Source organism: Danio aesculapii, chromosome 3 (assembly GCF_903798145.1).
Source record: "Danio aesculapii chromosome 3, fDanAes4.1, whole genome shotgun sequence".
Taxonomy (NCBI): Eukaryota; Metazoa; Chordata; class Actinopteri; order Cypriniformes; family Danionidae; genus Danio; species Danio aesculapii.
Genome location: NC_079437.1, coordinates 21,955,572 through 21,971,672, shown reverse-complemented (window position 1 = coordinate 21,971,672; position 16,101 = coordinate 21,955,572). Strand labels below are relative to the sequence as shown.

Here is a 16,101-nt window from a genome sequence, read left to right as displayed (position 1 = left end):
TGATGGACAGAAGCCAGTGGGCAAATTTGGCAAGGATGTCGGGGTTAAACCTCTACTCTTTTTCGAAGAACCTCATGGGCTTTTTAACGACCTCAGAGTCAGGAACTCTACAGTGCTTACCGAGCAGTATAGTGTACCCATCAATGTACTGGGGCATAAGGACCCACACAGACCGCAGGTTGAGTGCCCCCTGCTGGTCTCACTAAGATCACTTCCAGCAGCAACCTAGCTTTCCCATGTGGTCTCCCATAAAGGTACTGACTAGGTGCAGCCCCGCTTAACCTCCCTGGGTTTTTTGTCACCTGGGTGACCATGTGAGAGTTGCAGCGAGCTAGCTGCTAAATAAAATATAGTGATAGATGAGACAACAGTATTGGTCTTGAGACAATGATATTTAATATACTTTGTTGTTCTTAATGCATTAAATTTTTTATAGCTTACATCGATTACAAAACATTTAGCTAAAACTTTAAGCTTTTGCACATCCTGACGAAACATTAATAGCTCAATGAACTGTTGCTGCCAGATACATTAGCAGAATATGATCTATTATTTATTCAATTGATCTCAAAGTTACTCCCCAGATTTCGCCATAACACTTACAAGACTGGCAAGAAGCTGTCCTGAGGTTGTTGACTACGCTGGAGGAAACACCCAAGTTTTTTAAGGTTGCAGGCAGACAAGGACTCTCATTCATTTGGTCTGATCTGGAAATGCAATAATAAAACCAACTTCGTTTTTAGTGCAAGTTCTATTTTGGTACAAAAGTATTCTGCTGGGGCAAAACGGTGGCTCAGTGGTTACCCAGTTAGTTCATGTTAGCGCAGGTAGTTTGCATGTTCTCCCCAAGTTGGTGTGGGTTTCCTCCAGGTGCTCCAGTTTCCCCCACAGTCCAAAGACGTGGTTTAAGTGAATTGGGTAAACTAAATTGGAAAAGTGAACGTGTGTGTGTGTGAGAATGTGAGAGTACATGGGTGTTTCCCAGTACTGCATTTTGGACGGAAAGGCATCAGCTGCATAAAACATATGCCGGAATAGTTGGCAGTTCATTCCGCTGTGGCGAGCACTGATAAATAGGGGAATAAACCAAAGGAAAATGAATGAATGAGTATGCTACCACATTTGAGTGAGTTCAGTCCTTTTCCTCCTATTTTCACATTCGCACCGCCACAATTTTTCAGAATTTTTTTACATATTTTATTTTTTTATTATTCATGTGAGTGTGAGACAACATTCACTAAATAAATTGAACTAAAGAAAACTATGGAGGGGTAAAAAGGCTGAAAGCATCAAGCCAAAGCAGTCCTAATCCCGCCTATGGCTTTAATCAAGCACTTCTTCCAAAACTAAAGCTGAAACAAAAGCCCTCTAAAATTTGATGTATTTCAGATAGTTCTTGAAGAAATGATGAGAGAGTTTTTTGCTATAATCAGCTTGTGTCTGGTCCCTGTAGTTAATATATTGTTCCTCAAAACGATGCTCCTGGTGGCCAATGGAGAATCTTTCACAGGAGGCAACCAGCAACTGGCCAAGTCCATCCATGAAGAACTCTGAAGAAAAAAAAAACATCCAATTATGAAGCTAAAGAAAAATCTTTAATGATGTTACTCTAAATTGAATTAATATTTCATACATTTCATTATATCTTAAAAGAGTCGAGACTAATGATCATTATGGTAAATATCTGTGAAGCACAGAATAGGATTTAAAAACAATAAAAAACAAATGTGACCAACTCTAAAGAAGACTTGACTAGACTAGAGTGCAATTCTAAATGCACACGACCTCAATGCCTGCTCAGGCATTTCAGAATGAATGTCATCAAAACAGTGTGGTTAAGTGGCATCCTTAGTCTGTCTAACAAGATCATTTAACCTCAAGATAACATCAGTGCTTTCTACTGCATGTCTGGGCACTTAAGTAGCATGAGAACAAAGTGTGATTTCACAAGATGCCACAACTTCTGTTTTAAATATTTGATCATTTGTGCCAGTTTCTCAGGATATTACTTTTTTTATTCTCTTCCAAAAATGGGATGAAAGAGTGATTTATTCTTGAACTATGCATATTTTTGTCTTAGTTAAATATTCACTACTTTGGCAATTCAGTTCAGTTCAATGTGTACCAAAAAGCTCTCTCTCTATATAAATATACATCAAATGAACCAACTTCAATAAACATTTACTTCCGATCTACAGATTGTGATGACTTAATTTTGAACAAAATCAGACCGAAACACAATAGATTTGAAAAGAAACGAACAAGATGTACTTTAACTGCAGACAGTCAGCTTTAATTTGAGGATATTTACGTTTAAATCAGGTGTACGGAATTACAACAATGCATATGTGCCTCCAACTTGTTAAGGGTCCAAAAGTAATTGGACAATTGGCTTCTAAGCTGTTCCATGGCCAGGTGTGTATTATTCCCTCATTATCCCAATTACAATGAGCAGATAAAAGGACCAGAGTTCATTTAAAGTGTGCTATTTGCATTAGGAATCTGTTATCGGTTACAAAACAAACCCATCAGAGAGATACCAAAAACATTAGGCATGGCCAATACAACTGTTTGGAACATTCTTAAAAGAATGCACCAGTGAGCTCAGCAACAACAAAAGACCCGGAAGACCACAGAAACAACTGTGGTCGACAAACCGAAAAATTCTTTCCCTGGTGAAGAAAACACCCTTCACAACAGTTGGCCAGATCAAGAACACTCTCCATGAGGTAGGTGTATATGTATTAGTGTGAACAATCAAGAGAAGACTTCACCAGAGTGAATACAGAGGGATCACCACAAGATGCAAACCATTGGTGAGCCTCAAAAACAGGAAGGCCAGATTACAGTTCTAAAAAAGCCTTAACAGGGCTGGAACAACATCCTATGGACAGATGAGATCAAGATCAACTTGTACCAGAGTGATGAGAAGAGTATGGAGAAGGAAAGGAACTGCTCATGATCCTAAGCGGGGAAACATGGTGGTAGTAGTGTCATGGCGTGGGCATATAGGGCTGTCAATGGAACTGGTTCTCTTGTATTTATTGATTATTTGACTGCAGACAAAAGCAACAGGATGAATTCTGAAGTGTTTCAGGTAATATTTTCTGCTCATATTAAGGCAGATGCTTTAGAACTCATTGGACGGCGCTTCACAGTGCAGAGTTATTAAAGGGAAAGAAGTGGAATGTTATGCAATGGCCAAGTCAATCATCCGATTGAGCATGCATTTCACTTTCTAAAGACAAAACTGAATAGAAAATGCCCCAAGAACAAGCAGGAACTGAAGACAGTTGCTGTAGAGGCCTGGCAGAACTCTACCAGGAATGAAACTCAGCGTCTGGTGATGTCTATGCGTTCCAAACTTCAGGCTGAAATTGACCGGAAAGGATTTGCAACTAAGTATTAAAAAGTGAAAGTTTGATTTATGATTATTATTCTGTCCAATTACTTTAGGACCCTTTAACAAGTGGGAGGCACATATGCAAAATGTTGTAAGTCCTACAGCGTTCACCTGATTTGGATGTAAATAGCCTCAATTTACAGCTGGCAGTCTGCAGTTAAAGCACCTCTTGTTTGTTTCTTTTCAAATCCATTGTGTTGGTGTATAGGGCCAAAAATGCTAGAATTGTGTCAATGTCCAAATATTTATGGACCTAACTGTTTATATATGTATATACATGACAACTTTACATGACTAAATTGCCTAGTTGGAGAGAATCTCCATCATCTGATTCGTTCCTTGCTGGTTTCTCACCACTATAAATGGCCCATTTTGTTATTGAGATGAAAATATATGCAAGTTACCACAAACTTCTTAATGGGAATCTGCTTCAATTGAAACAACTGCGTTTTATAAACTTGACTACAATAACTACAATAACAAACCAGCATGAAATAAAATAATTACATTAATGCAATGGATATTCTCCAAAATATTAAAAGCACTCAAAAAAATTACTTTTACTGCTTGTTCACATCACTTATTTAAAATGAGCTGAAACAAAATTCTACTGTTGATTTTGGAACAACCTTTTGTTAATTTATTTGTGTTGGGAGCTCATTGAAAAACTATGTATGAGTAAATGTCTCAAAAGATTAAGAAACTTGAATTTGAAATCACTCTAAAAACAAAATAATTTTGAAATTCGTACCAGAGTGGGCCACTCTTGTCAGAAATGGGTCAAAACCAACCCTTCTCACTGCATCCGTCCGAGCCAAAAAGTAATTTGCAACTCCATCTAATAGAACACAGCCATCAAAGCCTGGAAGTGGCTGATGAAACTGATTGTAAATACGACTCAGGCAGCCGCCTTCTTCCTCATCTCCCTCGTCATATTCAAGAATGAATTGAAACGGATCACCTGCCATGCTGCCACCAAGCTAAACAAAAAAAAAAAAACAATAATGTTTCATTGATACGTATATTTAGACATGAGGACATCTACAGATATATGCATTGTTGAGACAAAGGCAGTAAAATATTTTATTTGTAAAAACATTTTGAAGAAAAAAATTATATTGATGTAGGTTGAATTCTGATGTTTGAGGAAAATATAACGGGTCACTAACGTTACCAATTATATCCCTTTTTTTAACGGAACAGTACCTTAAACATGTCCTATGATGTGACATTCTTAATACATACAAGAGTTATACATAATAAGCAAGGCTTGACATTAACTTTTTTGATCACCAGCCACTGTGGCTAGTAGATTTCCCAAATTACTAGCCACTCACCATTTTCAAGCGCACACAGTTAATGTCAGGCCCATTATTAATCTGTTCAAAGATAGTTACTAGTTAGTTCATGATAGTTACTAATGATACTACATTATGTAGTGTAATTTATTAATGAAGAGGTGTAAATATATACACAATATAATGATTATTCCTAAATATTTCCCTTTGCTATAAATTACTATAATATTTTAAATGTGCAACACCTGTTTTTATTGGACTTTGTGTTTTTGCTATTATATACTAGAATTTGTTTAATACAGGATATTATCTGCAGTAAATAAATAAACTGAACAATTATGCCTCATACTGTATGCTTCAATGACTGTTTGATTTATCAGTAAGATAAGATTGACTTGTTTAAGTTGCTTCGATTTAAAAATGAAAATTGCATAAATAGCTTGGATATTAATTAAGCTACTTCTGCCAAGTAGCTTTTAGCTTAGCTTGCTACATTTCCCAGAGGGTAGTTTTTAGTGTAGTTAAGCTACATTTTAAGTTGAGTAGTTAATAGCCTAGTTTACTATATTTTCCAAGTAGTTTGCCCAACACTCGGTCTCAGCAATTAATGTTTTTATTTTAACCTCTTAAGGCCCAAGGTGTTTTTTACATGCATTTTTTTAATTTCTCTTTGCTATTTGGGCTTATTAGAACCTAATTAGAATAAAAACCGAAGTATCATATTTTGATACAATGTACTTTTAAAGAAAAATGATGTCCATATTTGTGGATTCATGGTCCAAATTTACATAAAACACTTTTTCCTGAATCTTTTTTATGCATATTTAACACAGATTTTTTTTTTACTTGCTTTGACTATTAGAGAGTAAAAACTATTTTTTCCCCATTTTGGACAGTTAAAAACAGTGTTTGGACATTTTATATGCTGCAAAACAGTTGCAGGATGACACTGCATGTCTGTAACAAAATAAAAAAAACATTCAAAAGTATTTTAAATAGCCACTTAGGAGCTAAAATGTGCTGTCCACGTATGTTTAATAAGGTTAATATATAAGAGCTGTAATATATTGAATTGTGCTTGAGACAGTCATACCACCGGACAGTTTTGAGATTTGGCTCAAGACAAAGAAATGTTTAACCATGTGACCATATTAATTATATTCATTTTTGTCATGCGTAATAGTGAAAATGCAAGGTCATGTCAACCCATGAATACAGAAAAAGATTTCTTACAATGTCCAGTTCTGGAACGGCTTCCATAACCTCCACAAAGCTCTCGATCCGGGTATCGCTCAAAAATACTAAGTCATCATCCACCCACAAGAAATATTTGGTTTCAACTTGTGATAGAGCAAGATTCCTTCCAGCAAACCATCCCTGAGTAAGCAAAGAACAATCAATAGTCATCAGTTTACAGCAGGGCAGAAATTAAACTAAAAGATCAGTTGAAATGAGGCCTTTCTGCAAAAGCAAATCTGGTACATGTTGATGTGGTACACAAAAAAAGGATTACCTTTGCAGGAGGCATGATGTAGTGCTCTATATTGTCTCCAGACACAGTTCTAGGATTTATGCTGTCGTCAGCAATGATGATCTTGATTTTTGGGTAAAACTTCCTGATACTGTTTAAAAGGATTTTCAGCTCCTCATACCTCAGAAAGGTCTTGGTTATTATGGTTACTTGTGAGTTGATATCTGGATTGCCAGAGAGAGAAGTCCATTTCTATTAATTGTTTATCTACAGTTTATGGAAATAGATGTTCATTATATCTGATGACATGATAGCAAGTGGTTTGATGCACTCTAATTTGGGCTTGTCTCACCATTTCCTGGATCAAACAGGACAGGAACTGATTGTCTCTTAATTGTAATGGGAAACATTGCCAAATGGTCTTCAAAGGAGAAAATAACTAAAAAGAAGAATTGATTTGAATAAGTATTACTGACAGTAGGGTTTATGCAACAACCTCTTCAACAGTAGGCTGCATTGCAATAAAAATATCTGTAAAAGAACAGTTTTACAAGTTTGTGATTATAGGGAGTTCACCAAAAATGTAAAATTTCACAATTTTCTAATACTCAAGTGATTTTAAACATTTTTTTTTACTTTTGTTGAAAACAAACAACATTGTGAAGAACATAGGAAAAAAAGCTGAAAAATACTATGAACGTCAACAGATATTTCCTTTCTATTATTTTTCAGTATACCTTCCAGAAGAAGGAAACTCAAACAAGTGTGGAACAAATAGAAGAGTAAATTGAGAATGAATGAGATTTAATTTGAGTGAACTATCCCCGAGTGTTTTTGGTTTAATGGCAAAAAGTTGTGAGAGCACAGATAAAGGTCACGATTACACAACTTGAAAGTGTAAATTAAAAGTTCAAGCACCATTTCACAGGTACAAAGAAAGTGGTTATCACATGTGTAAATGTTTAGGTTTAAAACTGAAGTATACTTTAGGCCAGAGATGCCCTAACTAGGGTTCGTGGGCCAAAGTTGGCCCATGGTAACCTTTGATTTGGCCTGCCATACCATTTGTAAAAAGAGTGAGACTGATGAGGAAGGTTGGGGCAAAAGTCTTTAACAGAGATCATATTCTAATTGGATGTAAACTTTGTTTTTATTTCTAAGCTACAAAAAAAAAATCTAACTAAAAATAAATGTTTCATTCAAAATGTTGTAAATGAATCCGATTTTTAAAGTCATTCAATGGATAGAAAACAATGCAGAAGACACCTGCGAGCAAATCAAAAAACAGATGCAGCTTCCCTAATTTAACTACATTCTGTTATAAACGACATAATTTTTTATATACATTTTGAGCCAACTTTGACTCTTTTTTTTTTTTATATGAATCGTCTTGAGTTCAAATCTTTAGCCATTTCATATTGACGTCAACATGAAACATTGCCATATATAAGGGTCTTTGAACTAAGTTATATTGATTACATATTACATATATTATTTACATAATGCTTTCAGCATATTATAACAGCTTGTCACCCAGAGATAAGCACAGCGATTTGGCAAAATTAACATTAAAGTAAGCGGCATTCGTCTGACAGGTCCATCTGCGATAGTACCCTCCCAATGAATATGAAGACGAAATGGCCAAGCATCCAGCCCCAAATATACAATCTCATTGAAACTCCAAGTGTTTTAACAAGAGAGAAGTTAAAGGCCTACAAGTCTTTGGATGCCAACAATGTTGTTCTGTGTGGTCATGTGCAAGAAATAATGTTCCATGATTACCAGATTCAAAACATTGTAGTGCTAAAAACCGAGGTTCTGCCTAGCCAAAGACAAGGAAAGAAGACTGAACTGTACAAGGCCCAGGTCATTATCAACAAGCAAAACAACTGCATTCTGACAGCGAACTACACCTGTAAGGCAGGGTATAAGAACTTACACATAGAGGTAAAGTCGGTTTTATATTCGCACATTCTGACTTTCTCCTTAATAATAATATTTCATAAACATATTATTTGCAAACTCTAAATAGCAGCCAATGACTATCAAAAAGTGTAACATTGTTCAGAGTCAAATAAACAGTGTTAATGTTGTTTTCAAGTCACACTTGGAGGTTATGTTACGGCACGAAAATTCAAAGTTTAACTCCAAACAATATATGGAGTGTGTCAAAAGTTGTCACTGAATGAATGTATGAATATAAAACCAACTTCACCTTAATAACTTACACTTTCACGTTTCATTCTTAGCATTCAGTGTCCGCAGTTTAGTTAACCATATGTAACTGCTTTTTTTTTTTTTGATGAAATCATTGCTGCAATCAAAAACGAGTAATGTGTATGATTCAGCATAGCTAAACTTACCTGATATGAAATGAGAACTGCAGAGTCAAGCATTTTTAATTACGTTCTCACTTTTAGCCAAAGACATCTGTGGTTGGCCTTAGTAGGGGTTTGAAGGAAAAAAAAATGAAATCGCTGAACAATCATATGGGAATCATTGGGATAATTAGATAAAAATAAATGCATATTATAAGACCACGGAAGTGTTTTGTGACCTTGCATGCATATCAACCTGTTGTGTGAGACCCCCAAAAACAAATAATCCCCTTTTATAATGCACAATAGGGGCTCTTTAAATAAATTAGAAAATTACCCATGGTAAGTATTGCACTAGAAATACCTGTAAATGAACAGTTTTCCAAGTTTGTGATTATAGGACCATGAAAGTGTTTTTTGACCTTGCATGCATATCAGCCTGTTGTTGGAGACCCCCAAGAAAAAATAATAAGAGCTCTTTAAATAAATTAGGAAAGTACCCCTGGTAACTTAATTGTATTAAAGTTTGTTATACCCACCATCCTCAATCATGATGGTTGTAGACCTATAGAAATGTTACCCTTTTAAATGCAGAAGCATCTGCTCTAATTCAGGTTCAGTTCTTCATGGCTACCAGTCTAGCACCCTCTGTTGGTGAAATGTTGTCATTGGCCAATGTCATTATAACAACAACAAAGTGATTTGTTTCTGTTAAAGTGCCTCATTATGCTTTTCCAAATATGACATTTTATGCAGTATGTAAATGCACTTCTCTGTGAATGTAAAAGGTCAGTAAAGTTTTGAAGATCAAAGTGCATGATAATTAAATGCATTGTCTCTTAAGAAGAATCTATTGAAATGAGTCATCTGGAATTCCAGGTTCATTTTCCATCATAATTGGCTCATTAGCTGCCCATGCACAATGGTTAATTTGAGCCTCAAACAAAGTGCTAGTGTAGACACAAACATTAATTATTAATTAACACTTTCTTATTTATTAAAAATGAAGAACAAATCTTCAAAAGACCCAGACAAATCAATTAAGCAGCTTTCAATTTTTACTAATTAAAAAAAGTGCATAATATGAAAATTAAAGTGTTTTTTGACCTTGTTCAGGTTCTGTAGGAGACTTCGAAAACAAAAATAGGGATCTTTAAAATATCGTAAAATGTAAGTGAACAGCATTTTAACCTGTCAAAATCATAGGCTATAGGTGAATTGGGTAAGCTAAATTGTCCGTACTGTATGTGTGTGAATGGGTTGCAGCTGGAAGGGTATCCGCTGTGTAAAATATAGGCTAGATAAGTTGGCGGTTCATTCCGCTGTGGCGACCCCAGACTAATAAACTGACTAAGCCAAAAAGAAAATGAATGAAATAAATGTGGCAGTTTTGCAGATGCATGTCAGAACCATTGCAGCATTTAGATTTCCCTGTAGAAAAACAAAAGCATCCTCAAGAATGATCACACTCATCCATTAACTAAATATATATTTTGCTCTTTTGCAGTCTAGAATTCCTCTTTTTAACTGAAGAGATTAGCCAGAATGCAGAAACCAGTTTTGTACACTACACCTCTCACAGAGTGCCTTTGAACAAGATATAATTATGCATACAATGCAAGAGAACAAAAACACAGCCTGTCATAGCTTGCTGTTTCATTTTATATACACATACGTTTTCTAAAATAACTTTACATACAGTAAGTGTGTCTGATGTCCTCACCCAGGTCTGATGTTCTGATGTGGTAGACGCTGCTGGTGTAGCTCACTCTGGACAGCAGATCATTGAGTTGTGTGAGGTTGCTGGATGAGATGGTCAGTTCACTCTGGCCCTGTCCATCCACCTGCTGTCCATCCTGAACATCCTCCACTGAGAGCACACCACTCGTCACACTCAAAGACACCTGCAGACATGAACGTGTTTTAATGTGAATGTGCCGTGCTACAGTATGTGCAATCCATTTTCAATCAACACCCTTGCTCATACACCAAGCCCCTGAAAGTATAGCCCCATAGAAAGACCATTGAGGTTGAGTTAGCAAAGAAAAAGATGTAAAGAATGCACTTAACAGTGTTTGAGAGTAATCGAAGGCTGCATCCGAAAGCTTAGCTAGCTGACTTGTTCAATCAGGAAATAGAGAAGGTACCACAAACATCCAAACACAAATGCTTCTACTCTACTTCTGAGTCAGAATGAAGGTTTAATGATGCAGCAAATAGAGAGAAGTTTGCTGATAACTAAAAAAAAAATAGTAGATTACTCAACTACTGTATTAATTCACACACAAGCCCTTCAGATGGATTTTTTTTTAGCTCAAAGCCAAAGAATATGTTAAAGGGATAGTTCACTCAAAATCCCCTCATTTACTCTCCCTCATGTGGTTTTATGAATTTCCTTCTTCAGATGAACACAAAAGCTGATATTTTAAGTCAATCTACAAAATACCTTGTGTTCAACAGAAGAATGGAAAATCAAATGTTAAGGTGCTGTATGTACGTTTTTGACACTTCTAAAGCATTAAAATACCATAATATGATTGCAGATGTGTAAGAAACATGCTAAGTGAACATTCATATTTATCTGAAAAAAATGCTGAAGTCAGTAATTCTGCTTTGAAAATGTCCTTTACGTGCCGGCACACTATCTTTGTTTTAGTTTCACCCAATGCCAGTTTAGCCAATTAGATTCAGCACGCTGGGTTGCCTTATTGGATAACAGCATATTTCATTCATTTAGTGATGAAGGCTCTCAAAGCGTATGTACGTGACTGAAAGGCGCTCTCTAGTGGACAGTAGAAGAATTTAAAATGAGACGCAGATTCAGAGTTCCACATGAGGTTATTAATTAGCAAATTATACAAATATTACAAATGTAAACATTAGGTGAGCAGGTTACATTTTAACCCTGTGTCCTCACAACATGCTACATGACGAGATTTGCAGTGATAAGTAATTTGGATATTTGCACCAGACGAAACATGACAGAAATTTAAATGCAGCCATTCAGAAGCACAGACGGTTTATTTTATTTTATTTTCAAGATCTGAGGTGAACTATCTGCTGCTGCTGCTTTTAGTAATATGGCAATAAATGTCATCTGAAATGGCCGTTGCTTTTATTTAGAAAATTATTTAAATCAGCCTTTAGGCTTAATAGCTAGACTCGCTCCTGTTGGTCTTCAATCTGGCAATCTGCACTTGCATTCCTGGATCAAAACAAACGCAATACCTAGTCCAACCACTGGGTGTTAAACTTACATACTACACCTTTAAACCTTCTTCCATTCATTAATCATAAAAGATAGTTGCAAAAAAAAAGAAAGCGAGTACCCAAATAAACTTGGATATTACAAGTCTGTAGATTCACTATTCACTATGAAAAATTAGTATAGAAAATTACAAAATCATAAGCATATGCTAGTGGCTAACAAATAGATCAAGATGGAGGATACTTTGGCGAATTTAAGAGATTTTAGAATTTCCTAAAACCGAAAATTCTGTCATTATTTACTCACTCGTTATTTGTTTCAAACCAGCTTGAGTTTCTTTTTACTGTTGAACATGAAAGATGATATTTTTGTGGGGGAAAAAATGTAATCATTGACTTCCAAAGCATGTGTTTTTCCTGCTACAGAAGTGAACTTTTACTGGTTTTCAGCTTTCTTTAAAATGTCCTTTTTGTGTGTTCAACAGAAGAAAGAAACATTGGGAATTACTTGAAGGCGAGTACATTTTTATTTTTGGGTGAACTACCACTTTAAATTGTTTTAGTGTTGCTTAAGTTATTTTCCCAAGTGTGAAACTGCATCTTACAAATGATGAAATTTTGTTATTGCTGAAGTTTCGTTCCTCACCACTGTTGCTACTGGCTTGCTTGATTTGGGACTTGCATCGATAGAGTCGTACTTCAGTGTTTGGACTTTTAGCAGTGAAAGTTTAAAAATCACACTGAACTGAACTAAACTGAACTTTAACTGGGAAAACTGGACTGACAGTTTCAATTCCAATTTACTAGAACTTCTATGTGAAGCTGCTTTGACACAATCTACACTGTAAACGCGCTATAGAAATAAAGATGAATTGAAAAAAGAAAGATGAAAATTACATGGAATTAACATTTTGATGACATTGAAATACCGCACATATAGCAGTTTGTTTATTTATTTGGAATAAGGTGATTCTCTGAAAATACTGATTACAAAGCGACGTTGTTCATAATTTACAATGTTATTGGTTTCATTTGTTACTTAACTTGCACACAATCACATCCAGAGCTTTTGCACCCAAATGTTGGTCTTACCCAGTTTATTTAAATGTAAGTTTTCAGAATCTTCTCTACTTCTGTCAGATGCAGGCACAGTAGGAAACAAATAAAAGCTTTGGAATTTTAGCCCATCACCCAGTTTAAGAAAAAAATAGATCCAGAGGAACAAAGTTGTATTGTCTAAACCAACCTTGTACACCTTCCTCTGTTGTGCATGAAGAGCAAGACCTTAAAAATGTGCCATTTATTCAGAAACAATGAATAATACATTTCATCAAAATATATTGAGTATTAAAACAACTGCAGAATAGTAAAAGCAATAGCTTAACTATAGTGCTGCAAAATTTAGCATTTTGTAGTACTAATACAGACATCAACTGTTAAAAGCACCATATATTGCAAAGATTGCTGATTGAAGCAACTTTAAATTAGGCATCAGCTCAAGAACACTTACCTGGTACTATAGATTTTTTCAATGGAGGTATTGTGAAACCTGTGATTGGATATTGGAGAGGAGAGTTGGCTGGTGCAAGAATCAGACTGGCTATGTCTGCTTCCATCCTGAGAAAAAATAAAAATAATAAGTCAAAAGTTCATAAATTTTGATCTCCACTAGGTGGAGGTAAGACTGTGGTAAGACAGACATTTCTGATTGATGCTTCCACTGAACTGTTGCTGAATGAAATAACGTAGAATATTTCCACCTGATTTGGTGCTGTCTGTACTCCTCCGCTCTGCGTTTCACAATGTCATCCAGCTCATTTTGTGGCACATGCTGTTTTGTGAGTATAGCTTCTTCAAGAGAACATGAAGAGCGATTTGTATACAGAAATGTTTCAATGCTGTTGGGGTAAAACAAAGAAATTCTATTGTAATAGACCAACTACTGTCCTTTAAACTATACATTTTTGACACAATACAAGCATCACTCACTGTGGCTTGGTGAACTCTTTGGCAGGATGGGGGCTGGAACTGTGGAATAAATAAAGGCAACCGTTAATTCAATTCAATTCAATTTATCTTTATTTCTATAACGCTTTTACAATGTAGTTTGTGTCAAAGCAGCTTAACATAGAAGTTCTAGTAAGTTAAAACTGTGTCAGTCCAGTTTTCAGACTTCAAGTTCAGTTGAGTGTGGTTTAGTTTTCACAGCACGAAGTCCAAACACTGAGCTTCACAAGTCCCAAACCAAGCAAGCCAGTGGTGACAGCGGCGAGGAACAAACTTCACCAATTGATGAAAGTGAAGGAAAAAACCTCGAGAGAAAGAAGGCTCAGTTGGGCAAGACCATTTCTCCTAAATAGATGTACTGTAGTAGTTGTAATGCAACAAATATAAAAAAAAGAAAAAGTAGCAGCTACTGGGAGTGGCACAGTGGCGCAGTGGGTGGTTTACCTCACAGCAAGAAGGTTGCTGGATTAAGTCCTGCTGGGTCAGCTCTCATTTCTGTGTAGAGTTTGCATGTTCTCCCCATATTTGCATGGATTTCCTTCACAATCCAAAGACATGCACTATAGGCTGTCGGTAATTGTCCGTAGTGTATGTGTCCTGGTGCCCCAGGTTGGGGGTTGAGCATTGGGCTAACGACCCACCTCGTCAAAATTAGGAAACACCAACATAGTGCGACTAAATATCAACTTTGGTAAGCAGTAAGTAAGCAAGCAGCTGATGAATAGGGCTGTTCACAATTAAACGCCCTTCTAAATACCAAGAGACTCGAATAGATTGATTTAAAGAAACAGTAGCAGCCCAATTCTAATGATTCACAATCAAACGACCTGCTAAATAACAAGAAACATGGATAGATTGAGGAAAAAAAGGGCCAACAATTTTACCTAGATGCTATGTATTTCTTGACATTCATGATGCCCAGTTGGATGAAAGCAATAGCAAGCAGAAGCAGGAAACCTTTCAGCAGAAGGTGGTGTTTGCAGTTCATTATGAAAGATGATCTGTAAGGATCAATGAAACACACACATCATTAGCATCAAGAAGCTCAAATTAATACAGAACACAGACTGCAGTTTGATAATGTTGCAGTTGAGTTACATTTTTAAAATGCTCTAAGACTATACAGTATATCGTCAATACAGCAAAAAAAAATTTATGAGAAACAAAACGGATCAAATCACAAAGCTACATTTTGACATGAACTGGACATTTAAAGGAATCATTTCAGAAACATTTACAAATACAACAAATCACATTACAGCATTTGTAGAATGTTATTGTGTGTCTTTCTATTAAAATAGGGCTGTCCAAACTTGGTCCTGGAGGGCCGGTGTCATGCATAGTTTAGTTCCAGCTTCTTTCAGCACACCTGCCTGGAAGTTTCTAGTTTACCTAGGAAGAGTTTGATTAGCAGGTTTAGGTGCGTCTAATTGGGGTTGGAACTAAACCTTGCAGAACATCGTCCCTCTAGGACCGAGTTTGGACACCCCTGTATCAAATCATCTTTAAAACAAGCTTAAAATTTAATGGCAGGTCTTTGGCAAAAGATAGCTTTGCCAAAAGTTTGGAGAGTCTAGTTTTCTGAAGTAGCCTATATAGCCAGACCTCAAACTGAAGGTCTGGGATCTTTTAAGTAGGTCTCACTTTAGCACCGAGACCACCAAGTGTGAGAAAGTTACGCTGCAAGTAGGTTGGGTGACCTCCAAGTGGGAGAGAAGGGTCAGGATGCAGACCAGGTAGACATGCAAGCTGAGCCCGCATGCAAATGCTTTTAATGGCACAACTAACACCACCCCATGACCTTATTCTACAGTGATGACACTAGCTCTATTGAGTGTGTGTATCTTAGACTGCATGACCGAGACTGTAAATCTGCAGCTAGATACTATTGAAGTGGGAATAAGGGGTTGGAGGTTTAGGGTTGTGTTAGAACATTGATAAAAAGCACAAGGTTGGATTCCATGTCCCTGTACAAGACATTAAATAAATCAATGCAAACTGCAGGAAGTTTGTACAGCCCAGTTAGAGCTGGCTCTAATCTCCGTTTATACCCTTCTCGGGAACTTTGGCCAATTTTATTGGTCAAGGACCGCCTTGATATATGACTAACAAGTTAGCCAACCAATCAGGTTAAGGAGCATAGAAAAGTCGACAAATATACAGCCTGGCACATAATTCATTCACGAACATCTCTAAAAATGTACAGCAATGGCACATGTATATCCTTAATGACCTGTTAGCAAAACAGAAAAGAAAAATGTATTGGCCAAAAACCATGTTGTCCTGCTATATTAAAAGAATTTGAACATTATATGTGCAACAAAGCAAAGCACTAATAAAAAAGCCATCAACCATTAGCCAACCATTTTTTACTTGAAACCTTCAAGATCCTGTAAT

At 36.3% G+C, this 16,101-nt stretch overlaps 1 protein-coding gene across 1 annotated transcript; it reads right to left on the bottom strand.

Moving 5' to 3' along the window:
* Positions 1-1,275: 1,275 nt before the first annotated feature.
* b4galnt2.2 (beta-1,4-N-acetyl-galactosaminyl transferase 2, tandem duplicate 2) lies at positions 1,276-14,699 on the bottom strand. The gene is made up of 11 exons (XM_056450748.1): positions 14,589-14,699; positions 13,687-13,725; positions 13,458-13,595; positions 13,208-13,314; positions 12,944-12,981; positions 10,214-10,394; positions 6,525-6,611; positions 6,215-6,396; positions 5,935-6,078; positions 4,155-4,383; positions 1,276-1,550 (listed from the first exon to the last, which is right to left on the bottom strand). The coding sequence occupies exons 1-11, from the start codon at positions 14,690-14,692 to the stop codon at positions 1,369-1,371; spliced, it is 1,431 nt and encodes a 476-aa protein (XP_056306723.1). The 5' UTR covers positions 14,693-14,699; the 3' UTR covers positions 1,276-1,368.
* Between the last annotated feature and the right edge of the window lie 1,402 nt (positions 14,700-16,101).

Coding starts and splice junctions, on each gene's coding strand:
- b4galnt2.2 (XM_056450748.1), bottom strand. CDS start 14,692: ATGAACTGCAAACACCACCTTCTGCTGAAAGGTTTCCTGCTTCTGCTT. Junction 13,315..13,457: donor TACAGACAGCACCAAATCAG/GTGGAAATATTC, acceptor ATTTTTTCTCAG/GATGGAAGCAGACATAGCCA. Junction 12,982..13,207: donor GAAAAAATCTATAGTACCAG/GTAAGTGTTCTT, acceptor CACATTTTTAAG/GTCTTGCTCTTCATGCACAA.